The sequence below is a fragment of the Lygodium microphyllum genome, chromosome 2 (assembly GCF_053477565.2).
Source record: "Lygodium microphyllum isolate KBCC chromosome 2, Lygodium_microphyllum_v1.1.10, whole genome shotgun sequence".
NCBI lineage: Eukaryota > Viridiplantae > Streptophyta > Polypodiopsida > Schizaeales > Lygodiaceae > Lygodium > Lygodium microphyllum.
In genome coordinates, this window is record NC_141136.1 from 70,256,029 (window position 1) to 70,270,671 (window position 14,643).

At 42.3% G+C, this 14,643-nt stretch overlaps 1 protein-coding gene across 1 annotated transcript; it reads right to left on the reverse strand.

The window, feature by feature from the left end:
- Positions 1 to 596: 596 nt before the first annotated feature.
- LOC148039867 (ALA-interacting subunit 1-like) lies at positions 597 to 13,878 on the reverse strand. The gene is made up of 9 exons (XM_087694754.1): positions 13,577 to 13,878; positions 5,852 to 5,941; positions 5,282 to 5,340; positions 5,130 to 5,204; positions 3,042 to 3,164; positions 2,828 to 2,898; positions 1,774 to 2,089; positions 1,395 to 1,684; positions 597 to 1,189 (listed from the first exon to the last, which is right to left on the reverse strand). Exons 2-9 carry the CDS (start codon positions 5,928 to 5,930, stop codon positions 1,135 to 1,137), a joined length of 1,068 nt encoding a protein of 355 aa, XP_087550880.1. The 5' UTR covers positions 5,931 to 5,941; positions 13,577 to 13,878; the 3' UTR covers positions 597 to 1,134.
- Positions 13,879 to 14,643: the final 765 nt, after the last annotated feature.

The following is a 14,643-nucleotide window of genomic DNA, read 5'->3' on the forward strand; positions in this document are numbered from 1 at the left end:
CCATCCCATGTGTATAAGGTTCTGTCAACAGACAATTCAACCTTACCTACTTTTGCAAGTTTTGCGACCCAGTTGCATTTACTTGCTCAACTTACTGTGCTGTGTTTCGATTTGTGGGCCCACTAGATTAAGTCTTCTAGTGACTAGCTTTTATGCTTTTGTTTCTACCCCATTGCCCATGGCTTAACAAGAGGCGAAGAAGCCCAACATCAAATAAGAATTCACATAATAGCCACACACTAATTTTTTGCCTATCAAAACACAAGTTTCAAGAACGAATGCAAGTGGACACAGAATACCTAGATTGCTGATTTCTTCAATTTGATATTTTGAGACAAATGCAAGTATCTGTTGGCCAGCAGACCAGCACTAACAGCATTAGAATATCATCCAGCACAATCATGAGACAACAACTGTAGGTCAAGGAGAAGTGCACAATTGAAACATTATTTTTTAATCGAGCATCCAAAACCAGTATCAACCACACTTTTGAGTTCTAGTCAACTGTCCTAAGAGGTGATGCTCATGCCATCAAGTAATATGAGATTGATCACTGAGCCTACACAGTGCAGATAACCATGTCAGTGCATTTAACATAGATTCCCTTGCTTCTTGAATATTTAATATGAACTGCAATAGCCATCTTTTGTGCTGTCTATGTAAGTTCAACTGGCTTTGGCTCGACCTAGGCTTGAACTAATCTAAGAATTGTGACCGGGAAAATTTAAGCTCCCTAGTACAAATCCCTTGAAACTTGAAAGCATCATAGGATCCAAGTTGGTTTTGCACAACAATAAGCCACACATGGTAGGTCAAAAAGTTTCCTTTCCAGAATCGTTAACAGCAGTTCAACTCTGATCCATTTTCTCCATACAGAAGCCAAGCACATGCTTCTAACAAATTAAATAATTAGAAATTTACAGGTGGTGGACTTTGCTGGAGTGTTGTACAACATAATCTGGGCTTCTGCATAATCTTCAAAAACTTCAGTGTAGCAAGTCTGTTACACTTTCCATGAGGCCCAATCACAAAGCACCCTTCACTTTAACATATAGCACACCAAATCATGTTGGTAATGCTGAAAGATCAGTTCACAAGCTACCATACCAGCATAGAATTTGCTCAACCTCGAAGTTAATTGCCAGAACCTTTTCTATTCCATGATAGATAGCTTGTGTCACCAAGAGGCCTGCAGTATGTACGAGAATTATTATATTTCCAGACATTAAAATTCCGTTAAGGGTTCATTTACAACAGAAACCATGAATTAACACTATTAAAATTATCAGGCTTTTGTATGCTTCTGTCGTCAGTACTAAATACGCAATAGTCAGGCAGGAACATTTCAAAACCTCATAGATGATAGTGAGTGCATTATCTCATGACTTGTATACCTTGGGTTCTTCAAATGGACGAGGAAGAACAAAAGTGCTAAGAAAATGCAGATAGATCCAACAGTGATGTACGCAACACCCAAGAAATCATTTTTGCCACCCAACCAGCTGGTAGTTGAAAGCACCAACTTCTTCTTTCCACCAAAACTGTAAGTATTGTATACATTGTTAATGGTTACATCTATTTGCGTATTGGCTGGCAAATCTTGTTCAATTTTGCCATAGAGCTTTCGGAAGGTTGGCAAGGCTGCAGTCCTCATCCACACTATAAGATCCTCATCTTCATTCAACTAAAAGTTAAGCCACAGTGCATAATTAGAATTGTGCCTTAGCTGTAACAAATTGTTAACATGACAGAATGAGCAAGAATAAGACTTACTGGTGTATTTTCATCCAAACTGGCACCTCCAATTAAACTGCTATTTTCTCGAAGATTATTGGGGAAATTCTGAGGTAAGACATTACCAAACTTATGTTCCCGATCACTTTTCCAAGAAATGCCTTTTTTGTTAACAGTCAGACGCTGGCTACCAACTGTGAAGTTGTAAGTATCATTAAACAAGCTCCATGCTATCAAACCGCAAGGCACTATGGGAAGATCCCCCAATTTTTGTTCTGGTTTGCACGAGTCCGTGTCAGATAAGGATGTAGAATTCCCATTCAGCAACTGTTTGTCACTCCTGCTTTTCACATACCTGCAGCCAGTTTGAAGAACAGAAGAACCACAAATCATGGCTCTAGACTTGAGAGTTGTGTATTGTGTTATGGCTCATCTTATTAATAGGGAAAGCTACTTGCACTGAAGACTTTCTCAAACATGAACACACAGCATGTAATGGTAGAAATCACTGGAATTGAAGCACAAGGAGATAGGTGGTTGCGTAAGAAATCATCACTGGCACAACCTTGCTGTTTGCTTTTACAGAGAAATCCTAGCAGGAAAGTGAAGTTGAGGCTGAGAAATTATAGACCAAGAAGTTGATGCTGAGATATTACAGTGGCAAAATTGCAGTGGAGATCCATAGCTAGCCTAGCAGTTTCTGACTTGGATCCTTAACCAGGATATTCTCAATTCAAGTCTCCCCTTCCACATGATTAGGAAGACCTATGTTCATGCAGTGCAGTTCGTTGTGTATGTGGCTCTTGTTCTTTTGACAACTTGTCCCACTGTAGTTCACCCTACTCCTTATCCAGGTTGCATTCCTTGTAGCTATTATAAGGATTGCAAGTCATGACTTGACCGGCATGAAGCTTACCCAAGAATCAAGGGGGACAATGCATGTGGTGCTGCAGGACCTACTAAATTCAATCTTTGGAAAGAATGAATCCCAAGCACTTGATTTGAGAGGTGAAGAAGGTACATCTATGATTCCACAAATTCTTCAAGATTTTACATATCTCAATACTCATTGGTTGAGACTATTTATCATTACCGTCTATGGTTTTGATAGAAGTTGTCCAGCTGATAGTACACATAAACAGGTTGTTTCATGTGCCTTGGAACCTGAAAAATATCATAAAGAAACACAGACTGCCCTTTAACAATAGATGATAGTAGTAACAGACTGCCCCTTAACAATAGACGATAGTAGTTTCAATTCAAGTAACACAGGTGCCTACTTCAAGAAATATTATTGTACGGCTTACTCTTAAAGTTCGAGGGCAATTCTTGTTTGTGCTCACGTCCTGGATGAATTGGACCCTTTGATCATTATCTGTGTATATTGAAGGAACGCATACTGTTTGATATTCGTCAACAATTTCTACCACCTGGCCACATGAATCACAATAACCAAAATTTAACATTTTGGATCAAAGATAAAAACTAAAAATATTACTAGGACTTGTAAGTACAAATTAAAATTAAGTATCTTCTGGCTAACAATTAAGCCGGTATCAGAAACAGTGAACCACAAATTTAAAGTGAACTTGATAGCTACTTTCTATTCAATGCTAAGACAATTCAAATTAACACCCACTTCAGTTTCCATGGTGGCAGTTCATAAAAACTGCAAAGATACAGAAGCAAAAGAGCTTACAACTATACTTGAACTTTGTGATTCATATCAAGAAACACAGAATTAAAGAACTGTAAACTCCTCCATTTGTCGTGACTACAATTCAAGCAAACTGTTGTATAACACAACTTGACTGATATTCCTACCTTTCTCCAGAGTCCAGGCACTGCATGGCCACACCTTCCCAGTTCTCATCTCCTGTAAATCAGCTGCTTTTCATGCGATCACCCTAGCAGCCAAGGCACTTCCACAAAACCCAATAGACAACAGACTGTCCTCTTCTCCCTATTCAGCTGCACCCCACTCGTATGGCTCTCTATCCCCTCTTTGTCCTTTTCATTGCATTAATGGCTTTGGTATTTATCAAGAACATACTTTCTGTCCTTGCTCTCACAAAGGAGTCAGGACATGTCCACACTCAGTTGATTCTTTAGCAGAACTCTATGGCAGTCTCTTCATGATTGAAACTTGCATTTATCTATCTTCACCTTTCTCGATGGGAGCAGCAGCAACTAAGAAGATTTCGCACCATCAAACATCTTCTCGGTTTGCACTCACAAAATATATTTTACGGACATTTTTCTGCTCAAAACCCAGTTCATGTCTCCCACATCCATTTGCTTGCAAATATGTATTATCATCTGCAATTCGTGAACGCCCCAACTATTTGGAAGGAATTCAAGCCAATCCAGCCCCACTTCAACAAGAGGAAGTTACGTTCATGGGCAAATCAAATCCACGGTTTAGATGCAGCCCACGATTCCTTTTAAAAAGACTTTCCAATCATTCAGCCTACAGGTTTATTATTTTCAAGTTCAACAAATTTCTTCTAAGTTTTTTTATTGGACTTAGGGTCCAGGAAGCTCTTTTGTACAGGAGAAGTATATCATGCACAAGTAAAAAATGGACCGGCATGAATGATGAGCTAGGATTTCGACTGCTTTTAGCATGACAATTTCTTTTTAGCAGATGGCATCTCCTTAGACATTTCTTGCTATAGTAAGAGCGCACCACTTGGGAGGGACATCCTCTATGCATTCTCTAAGGTGCTTGTTTGAAGGTGAGATCATGTGCATAAGCCTCGAGGAGCTCTAGTGCAACACAACTCGTGCGTAGCCAAGTCATTCACAAATTTAGAAGCGATAATTCTCTAGCATATGGCTTCCTTGGAAACAATCAAGTCTTCAGCTTCTCCCTGTGATTGCCATGGTCAGACATGATCATGTTTCCCTCATGTTGATTAGGATCAGAGCTTCTCATGTGCTCTCCTACATCTATTACTGTCTGCAGCTCTTTCAATTTTTTTAGAAATGGCTGTGCTCTCGACAAGGTTTTTTCTTTTTCTTTTTTCATGACAGTTTTTGACTTACAGATGTATTGAGCAATGTATCCTTCCAGAAACTCCGTCCCTTAATCCCTCCATCCCACACATACACACAACCACTCAGCTCTCATGCAGCCCCCAAACTACAAGGTACAAATGAGAGGAGAAGAGAAACTTATTTATGCCATGTGGCTTTTTCACTTGTCAAACCAATCAATGCTCAGCTTTGCCTTCAATTTGTTGAAACAAGATGAGGTGACAACTACGATGGAAGTGGCCAATATCACTCCCTCACATTTAGAAATTACAAACTTGCTGCACTAGCTGCCACACTTGTGATTCGTGGGATGACGTGGAAAAGCACACACAGAATGGCAGGGGTCATGCACTTACACTCCTTGAAGCAAGCAAGGCAGCTACACCAATGGGAATGAAGATCACTCCCACAATCATGAAAATTGTGATCACCTACACGAGCCAAATCATGTCAATTAATACATTGTATAAGATCAAAATATCAATATCCTTGTGGCGAAAATACTCACCCATTTTGGTGTTAAGAGTGGTTTGCAAGCGGGCAACTCTTGTTGTGTAAATGCAGAACCTGTGTTATCAACATCATGATTTGTTAAATACCTGTGCTTGCACTCCTTCAGATGTGATGCTACATTTGGAAGTCTCATGACGAACAAGTAGTTTAAACCCCTTGGAGTTTGTTGATCATAAATTATAGTAAATGTGAATGGCTTAGTGAAACAAGGTTTCAAACCAACAAAAAGCCCTATTTCTTTCAGAAGCAAAGAAAGTTCCAGGCAGTCAAAAAACACACATGCACCCATCTATTGTCATATGCATAACTCCAACTAAAATATATGTAGATAATTAAAAAAGTGCAGAAAAACTGTCTAGCTAAGCTTCATGCATTTGCATTCTACCTACTGCCAGAAAAGGTACCAATCAAGCATTGTTCTCTCTTTTTTTTTTTCTTTTTCTTTTTTTTTGGGGGGGGGGGGGGGGGGTGGGGGGGTTTTTGGGGGGGATTTTGGGATCAAACAACAACCACTAAAGCACTAACACTGTCTGATAGAAGAATGAAAATACAAAATAAGGATTACTTTTTGGTCTCTTGGAGTCTTTCTTGATGGAGGAAGTCCCCCCAATACCAGCCGATGTGCTAGCTACATTTGAACTCATGATTCCAAAATCTGCAAAACAGTAGATATTATTCCAAGCTGGCATAGTTATAGACATAAATGCCAAACAGACATCTATCATTAAACATAAATGCCAAACAGACATCTATCATTAAACATCAATGGCGCATTAAAAGTAAAATAGATACATTAGCGATATAGACATATTTTCCTAAGAAATGGCAGACAAAGCAGTAAAGACAGCCCCTCATGGAGTAAGTATTGACAAAACAGCTACTATTTTAAGAAACGCTATATACAACACTAAAGACAATGATGCATGTAATGTCTTACAGCATGAACTGAGCTCAGAGGTTGGGACCCTGGAGTGCTGGTGGCAATATATGAGTAAATATTTTACTGCCATTACATCCAAGGACTTAAAATACCCATTACCACCTTGCTTTGATGCTAAGATCACTTTCCAAGAATTCTCCATCCTAATCGAGTTGTTCATCATGATTACAGCCACCTTTTTGCAGCTCAAATATCTCCCATGCATTTTGAGTCACGAGTACACTATCATGCATACAATTGGTGTCTTTTCCAGTTGCTAATCTTCAGGGAGGTATCCCAAATAGGGGTCAGAACATTGCAGTAATCAAGCTGTGTACATCAATGTTATATGTATTATTCTCTCATGCCCTAGGTTTAGGTCCAGCTAGTTAGGCATCTATTGAGGTTAGCAATGGTCAACTAATTGGGCAGCCAATATCAATGAATTTTTTTGCTCAGAAGTTGAGGAGATTGAAACAAGGAGGTTAAATAGGCATATAGATAGGCCTTTCAGGTCATTGTATGGGGTCTCTCACTCTTGAGCTACATGCCTTCAGATAGCTCGGCACATACACCTATGGGAAGCTCGTTCCGAAAGTTTCAAAGCTAAGGGCCATTCATGCTTCAAACCCCAAACTGCGGATTAAGCAGGAGTATTGCAGTAGGAGTTTTGAAAACAAAAACAAGTCTTGTACATAGAAACCATTTCAACAAGAAAATTCCACCATATTACATGAATAAAGAAAACCTAAGCATCTTCATGTTTTTGAAAAACCTTCAGTTCAACTTTTTTGCATAGAAGCTTTCAATAAAGCATCATAACAGGGGCTCTCTCACTGGCTGCAGTGTCGTTCACCACCACATACCATGCGAAAGCAGAACTGGTCCAATACCAGTTCACGAGTAAGGGCTTCCACTTCGGTCTGCTGGGTAGAGCTCATGATTAGGACCTTGTGTTGGGGAGCTCTGTGGGTTTTGCAAGCAACCTTGTTTATGCACTTCTTTGGTCCACGAGCTTTGACCCCGATGAGGTGCTCAAACACGAGTGCCCAGTTTGGGTTCACTTCCCATTGCTACCTAACTGGCTGGACAGCGAGATGGACGCAATGGCGGAGGCCCTAGGATGCGTGCTATACGTCCCACCATGTCTAGCAAGGGAGATCAAATCACCAAAAAGAGCCTCTGTATATGGGATAGAAGGAAGGAGCTGATGGATTTCTTGGAGCTTTTCAATGCCAATGAAATTGAAATATGCATAGAAGTCAAATTCTCGACATTCCCTAATGCCTGATATGTGTGCAAAGAAACGGGGCATTTTGCCCGCACTTGCCCTAAGAGGAAAGAAGGAGAGATGAGAGATGCCCCCGAAAGGCTCTAGCCCGGTCCCAGCAAAAACCCAGGGGCCCCAACTAATCACTAAGCAAGCAAGTACTCAGTCCTCACAGGCCCAAGGCCCCCAAGGAGATGACGAGGGTGCTAACGAAAGGAAAAAGATCCAACATGCAAAACGCCCATAAAAGAGGAAGCCAATGTCAAAAATAATAGGTATGCTCTAATACCATGTCAAAACAAGCGATAATGCAGAGAGACAATAGGTTTTGCGAGGAGTAACGCAAAGTGTGTATGGCAAACACTAAGAGAGAGAGAGAGAGAAACTCAAAAACACAAGAACACAGTAATGATGCACTAAATCATGCTATGAGAAGAAAAGCCAATATAGCAAAGCCGAAGCTCAGAAGATAACTACACTGTCATGTCTGAATCAAGTGGCAACACCTGTGAGGAATCTGCATAGTGAAGGGAGTGAAACGCAGTCCTCCGAGTAGTGGGCTATCAAAGTAATCACTGCAAGTGAAAGACATCTGTCAAGGGAGCGGACCACAGTCCTCTAATGCCGTTGGAGATGTCGAAGATGATCACCAATTGTCGAGGGAGCGAATCGCAACCCTCTAATGCCGAGGAGTGACATAGGTAGCAAAACACAAATCCCAGAGTGTCAAAACTATCAAACGCAAGGAGAGCAACCCAAATGTTGACACCAAGTGGATAATGATGACGCCAAATGATAGAAGAGGAGCCGGGCTGTTGAGCTAAAATATGCATTACTTGCTGATTAGCCTCTTAAACAGCCCCAAAACACACTAAAAATGCTCTTTTAGAGTAAAACCCTAAAACGGGGAGCAATTCGAGAGAGTTCAATGGAAACCCTAAAACACGGAGCGGTTCGAGAAAGTTTAGTGGAAACCCTAATTTTCTGGGAGCCCTTCCACATCTATAAATAGACAAGCTGCCCCCATTCAGCAATCATCCTTGTTTTGCAGGTTACACCAGCCCACACACCCTCTGCTGCTGTTGGCGCCCAGTTTCCAACCTGCAGCCTACCTCCATCTGCTGTCCAGCCATCATCGACTGCAGCCACATCATCTTCAACCTGCCCATTGCTGTAGGCGACAGCTCTCAGCTGCTAGCAACTGCTCCAAACTGTCCCAGACTGCTGTTCAGCCTACTATCCATCATCTCCAAGGTCAGCCAGCCTGCGTTTTCAGCATTGCAGGCCCTGACACTCTCAGACACTGTTTCAGCCTGTTGTTTACAGCAGACTATGCACAGTTTCCAGCCCTCGATCGGTGGTACACTGCTACGTTTACCAGTTTCCAGCCTCCAGACTGCTGCATTTTGGTGACCAGCCTGCTGTCATTCACTATTCAGCACTCCTACACTCCGACTGGTGGTCACAGACTTGGGATCCGTCTTCGGTGGACATCACACTCCGACATTGCTCTGCCCTTGAGCACAATGTACACTCTTACATTCATTTACAGCATTCATTCACTTCAGAGTTGTGTTCTCTCTCTCCCTTCTTCTGTTTGTGTTTGAGTTTTTGTGTTTGAGTTTTGCGTTTTGCGTTTAGGGTTTGAGTTTTAAGTTTTGCGTTCAGGGTTTGAATTTTGCCCTCTGTGTCTGTGTCTCTATCTGTGTCTTTGTGTTTCTGTCATGGTCATACACTCTATGTGTCTTCAGTGCAAACCCTAGCACTCTTCTTAACATGGTATCAGAGCCGGTGCTCTTGTAAAGAGTATCCTGCGGATATTGTTGAGAGCTAGTCTTTGTGCAAGGCACACAATACGACTCGTAACCGAATCACAATGTCCCAGACACCTTCTTCTCCAATTCCTATGATATCTTATCAGGCTTCTCCATCATTGAGGCCCTGAGATGGCATTATGGACTCGGTGAGGAGGACGATACTCCACCTTCACCAGATTTCACTAACATGACAAAGAAGGACTTTGAGGAGTACTATCGCAACAAGTACGGTGATGTTTACACCCCTCCTACCAGTTTTGCTACCACATTCGGACCGGTTGGTGAGGCTGGCCACCTCTCCGATCATGGAGGACATATAGCATTCGAAACGTCTGGCAATCCATCTTCATCATCTCCGCCAGGTCCAATGTCAAGTTTGTACAATTCTTTTGTGTTGCATGAATCAAAACCCTCGCATGTTTCTTCTTTTGAGGTACAGGATCCGGATGGCTTTGCGTATGTGAACTTCAATAGAGGGGGCTCACGAAGCAGATGAAATTCAGGTACATCTATAGCTTCTGTTTCATTTGAGCATATTACACACACTTCTCACTTCCCTCCCATCCCACCCTCTTCTATATCACACCTTGATCATCTCTCATCATCTTTCCAAAATCTTGGATTATACTCCACATCTGCATCACACACCCTAGGGGTTGGATCTACCATCTCCGCTCCTAGCACCTTTTCCTTCTCCACCCCATTCTCTACCTCTTTGCACCATGGTACTTCGTTAGGGGGAATGCCACCCTTTAACATAGTGTCTCTCACCTTTCAGCAAATGAGCACACCCATCAATCCTGGGTCGACTGTGATGGGCATCCCCCTCACTATCCCCAGCTTCACATCTCCCATGACTACTCATACACAGGGGTTTCCATCCTCAGCTTATGGTGCATCTTCACACTCTCCTTGGGTACACCTACGCAGGGATTCCCATCTTCCCATCCCACCTCCTTGGGTTCCTCATGTGGCTACCATACCCATGCCTAGTCAGCCCATCCCTACCTATGGATCCACCTTGCACACTACCCGCATGCCCTGGTGGGCACTCTAGGGCATCATTGTTTTGCAGGTTACACCAGCCCACACACCCTCTGCTGCTGTTGATGCCCAGTTTCCAGCCTGCAGCCCGCCTCTATCTACTGTCCAGCCATCATCGACTACAGCCACATCATCTTCAGCCTGTTCATTGCTGTAGGCAACAGCTCTCAGCTGCTGGCAACTACTCCAAACTGTCTGAGACTGCTGTTCAGCCTGCTGTCCATCATCTCCAAGGTCAGCCAGCCTACGTTTTCAGCATTGCAGGCCCTGACACTCTCAGACACTATTTCAGCCTGCTGTTTACAGCAGACTGTGCACAATTTCCAGCCCCCGATCAATGGTACACTGCTACGTTTACCAATTTCCAGCCTCCAGACTGCTGCGTTTTGGTGACCAGCCTATTGCCATTCACTATTCAGCACTCCTACACTCCGACTGGTGGTCACAGACTTGGGATCCACCTTTGGTGGACGTCGCACTTCGACATTGCTCTACCCTTGAGCACACTATACACTCTTACATTCATTTACAGCATTCATTCACTTCAGAGTTGTGTTCTCTCTTTCCCTTCTTCTGTTTGTGTTTGAGTTTTGCCCTCTGTGTCTGTGTCTGTGTCTTTGTGTTTCTGCAGGCAGGAGAGTCAGGCTAGGCAGGAGAGGCATGGGGCCACAGGCCAGGCGGGTAGGAGAGGCGGAAGTAAGTAGGGCCCGGGCGAGGCAAACAGGGCAGGCGACAAAGGGGGGAGCAGGCGGGACAGTCTAATCCTAGGGAACGGCCGTTTCAAACAAGGAACAGCTACTGGAACGGCCCGGAACAGGCAGGAAAGTTCCATGGGCGTTTCGTTGGTAGATGCCAGGATGCAAAAATGCAAGTCCCAACAACCCCTATGATAAACGAGTGACGCCATGTGATGGAGGAGCCGAGCTGCAAAAACGCAAGTCCCAACAGCCCCTATGATAAACAAGTGATGAAATCACTAACCCTCGATGATAGAGACTATCACCAAAGGCTAGGATGCTGAGCCAAAGTGGAGATGATGACGCCAGGCAAGGAGAAGGCCTCCATCCTAAAAAACGTAGGTAAAGGTGGAGCTTGATGGAGAAGGGTGCTGACACCAAGCAAATGATGTTGACGCCCAAGTGGAAGATGCTCCAAACACAAGGTGTGATGCTAGAACAAGGTGTCAGAAGAAGAAGAGGAAGGGTGAAGGCAACCACAAGCTTGTAGGGCCCAAACTTGCCGTCACCTATCCATAGACAGCCTACAAGGGTTGTCACCTGAAGAATATGTTAAAGCTCTAGACATCCCTGCCAATAGCTAAGAATCAAGATTCACGAGCAAGAGATGAATACTAAAGAAGACAAAGAAAAACATGTCTATTAGCACACTAAATCCTGTCAAAAGAGCCTAATTTAACAAAATCTATAGTGACAAATCTCTCAAAAAAGCCTAGACCTCCATAGAGCAATTAGAAACAATCCCAGATCTCCGCCACAATAGCTTCACCCAACTATTATCAAAGTGCATAGCTCAGGTATCCAAGTCCAAAATCAAAGTGTGTTTCCATTTCATGCCAAATTCATTTTAGGTTGACCAGCCTAAATTTGGATGCCTCTTGATATTGGCCAACTTATCATTTATGACGTACCATTTGTAGCCTATTTATAGGCAATCCCTCCTCTACTCTTTTCATCCATCATTCATCAAATATAAGCGCATTGCTTCCCTTCGAGAGAGGGAGACATTATACTCTATTTGCTATCCTCAACCCGTACCTTTGTACTACTCTTGAGCCTTGGCATATGGATTCAATTTCCCAAGTCTATTGCCTCTGAGTTCTCTTGTGTTTTTGTTGTTCTTTGCGTTCATTGTAATTTCTATCAGCAATCTCCCTTTGTTTCCGTTGCTTGACACTTTTTTAACACCAGCTATAAACAACTCCACCAAGCACCCAAATGCTTTCACCTATCTGCCAAATGTCTTCCCTCAACTGGAAACATCTCCATCCAATCCTAGACAGCTCCACCCTATCTCTAACAACTCCGCACACACTAGTATTGCCTGCATGATCCTTGGTACTACACAAACAGCACTAGATAACCCCTAATCTGATTTCATAGGAGATGGATATGCTTCCTCTAGTGATTGACCTTCCCTAGCTTAACATAGCTTTCCAAAAGATAATGATATTAAATATTATAATCTAAGTATTCAGCATTTACTTTATATTGCTCAATATGGCATGCTTACATTTGTACAATAGCATGACGAGTCAAGAGTAAAAAATTACCCTAGAGAGCAAAAAATTTGGCATTACCTCTAGGGATAGGGAGAAATAATAATAATCCAAGATTTTGGGAATTAAAATAGGGAGCTCTTCTAGAAAACAAAAGACAATGCTCCAACACATGCTAATGCGCAATTGTTCATTAAATAGTATGTTGCAACCCAACACTTTGACCCAAACCGAAATTTGATAAATTAGAAACAACAATTCGACCCAAATCACTTCTAATAAAATTTAATTAACATGTGCACCAAACTTGCACATTAATCAATCCCATTCTTTAATTATTTTGACTTTTATTATCATCCTAGTTATTATGGGACCTACATGTCTAGTATAACTTATGTAATATCTTGGACTTGTTATCAAATAGTGCCAAGATAACAAGACAACTCTTAAGCGAGATACAAGACCGTTTAGCAATCCTAACTTTTCAGACACATTCACATCTAGTAATGGTGAATGGTCCGTGGCCAATGTGAGGCTCCCACTAAGGATATCCAAGGATGTACCACTCCCCCCTTATGAATGATAGTTGTCCTCAGCAATATCCTCATGGATGAAGTGAAAAAAGTGACTCTCAAGGGAGATGCTTGATTATCGACAGAGCATTTGTGATAATCAATGGCACAGTAACAACGAATGGGCTGCCTTTCGGCACGACTCCCAACCTCCCTTGGACGTCACAAAGTGACATAATCAAACCTACAATCGTCTGCTCTGATGTTCTCCTCTTCCACTAAGTACAAGAACAGGTGTGTTTCAGTTAGAAAAAAGGAGTCCCAGCCACCACTGAACCTCTTGGAGCGAAATGACCAAGCCTGAAATGCTTTGCTCAAGGGGTTTCCCCCCTTCCACCAAATACAAGAACAGGAAAACATAGGATTTTCTCACCCTAGACACGCAGATTGAAATGGCTGAAAAGAGGGGAGAGAAAACCTGAACTGAGATACCTGATACGAGGAGTGTGCGCAGATCTGTTGCATGAAAGGCCGGGAAGGCGAAGGAGGGCCTCAAGGAAGGGATCAGCGGAAGCCACAGGGAGGGACTCTCAGGGTGATCTCTGCTACTGCTGCTGCGATGCGATGCGGGAACGAAGACGCGCAAGCAAAGGCCTTGAAGATGGGACCTTCGTTTCTCTGATTTTGCCGAGTCAAGGCCAGACAGTTTGCTTTTCAATTTGTCTAATTCGCATCGAAATTTCTCCCCTCCACGTGGTACGCACGCGGAGACCCCTTCTGGATCAATTGTGTCCAAAAGACTCTTGACTCTTGAGCCGTGTGCTTAAGTCGCTTTTCTCATAGAACCTTTCACATCCTACATTTTACTCATGAAAAATATGGGATCATATATTTCTCATAGAAGCTTTCACATCCTACATTTTTTCTTTTTTCTTTGCAAAATGATTTTTTTGTATCGATTGAATATCGGGGCCTCTGACCTAGTGTTTATCTGTTACGATTACTACAAGTGGCTATTTTGGCAACTTTTGTAAATTTTATGCTTTCTACGACTTCTAAATGCCTTTGGTAGCTTTCTTTACAATTTTGGGCTCTTGCAATTGTTTATCTTAATAGCTGCTATTTAGTAGTTCCTGAATTAGGTTAACAAGGCTACCAAGGGTCTTAGGAGTTATGAAAGGCATCCATTTTGTGAGCCACAATAAACAGTAACTACTAACCCCTTAAATTTGTATCTCTATTCACTTTTCATGTTTATGACTAGTTACTACATTCTATGGTCAATTGTAAAATAATCAGCACGCAATGAATAGATATTGTAAAATCCAAGCTCACAACCATATAGTGCCTACGCATAGAACTAAAATGTTCAACATGTTTGCATACATCAAATATCCCGCAAGCTAAATAGGAAAATCTCGTGCGTGCATTTCAAATCTACCAGTAAGTTGCAAAGGCCTAGTCTAAGAGATTGAGTATAAGTGGACAAGAGAGAAGGACTAGTCACAAGTGAAAACGGGTAGGGGGTGCAACCCTAAATGAAAACCTAATGTATATAA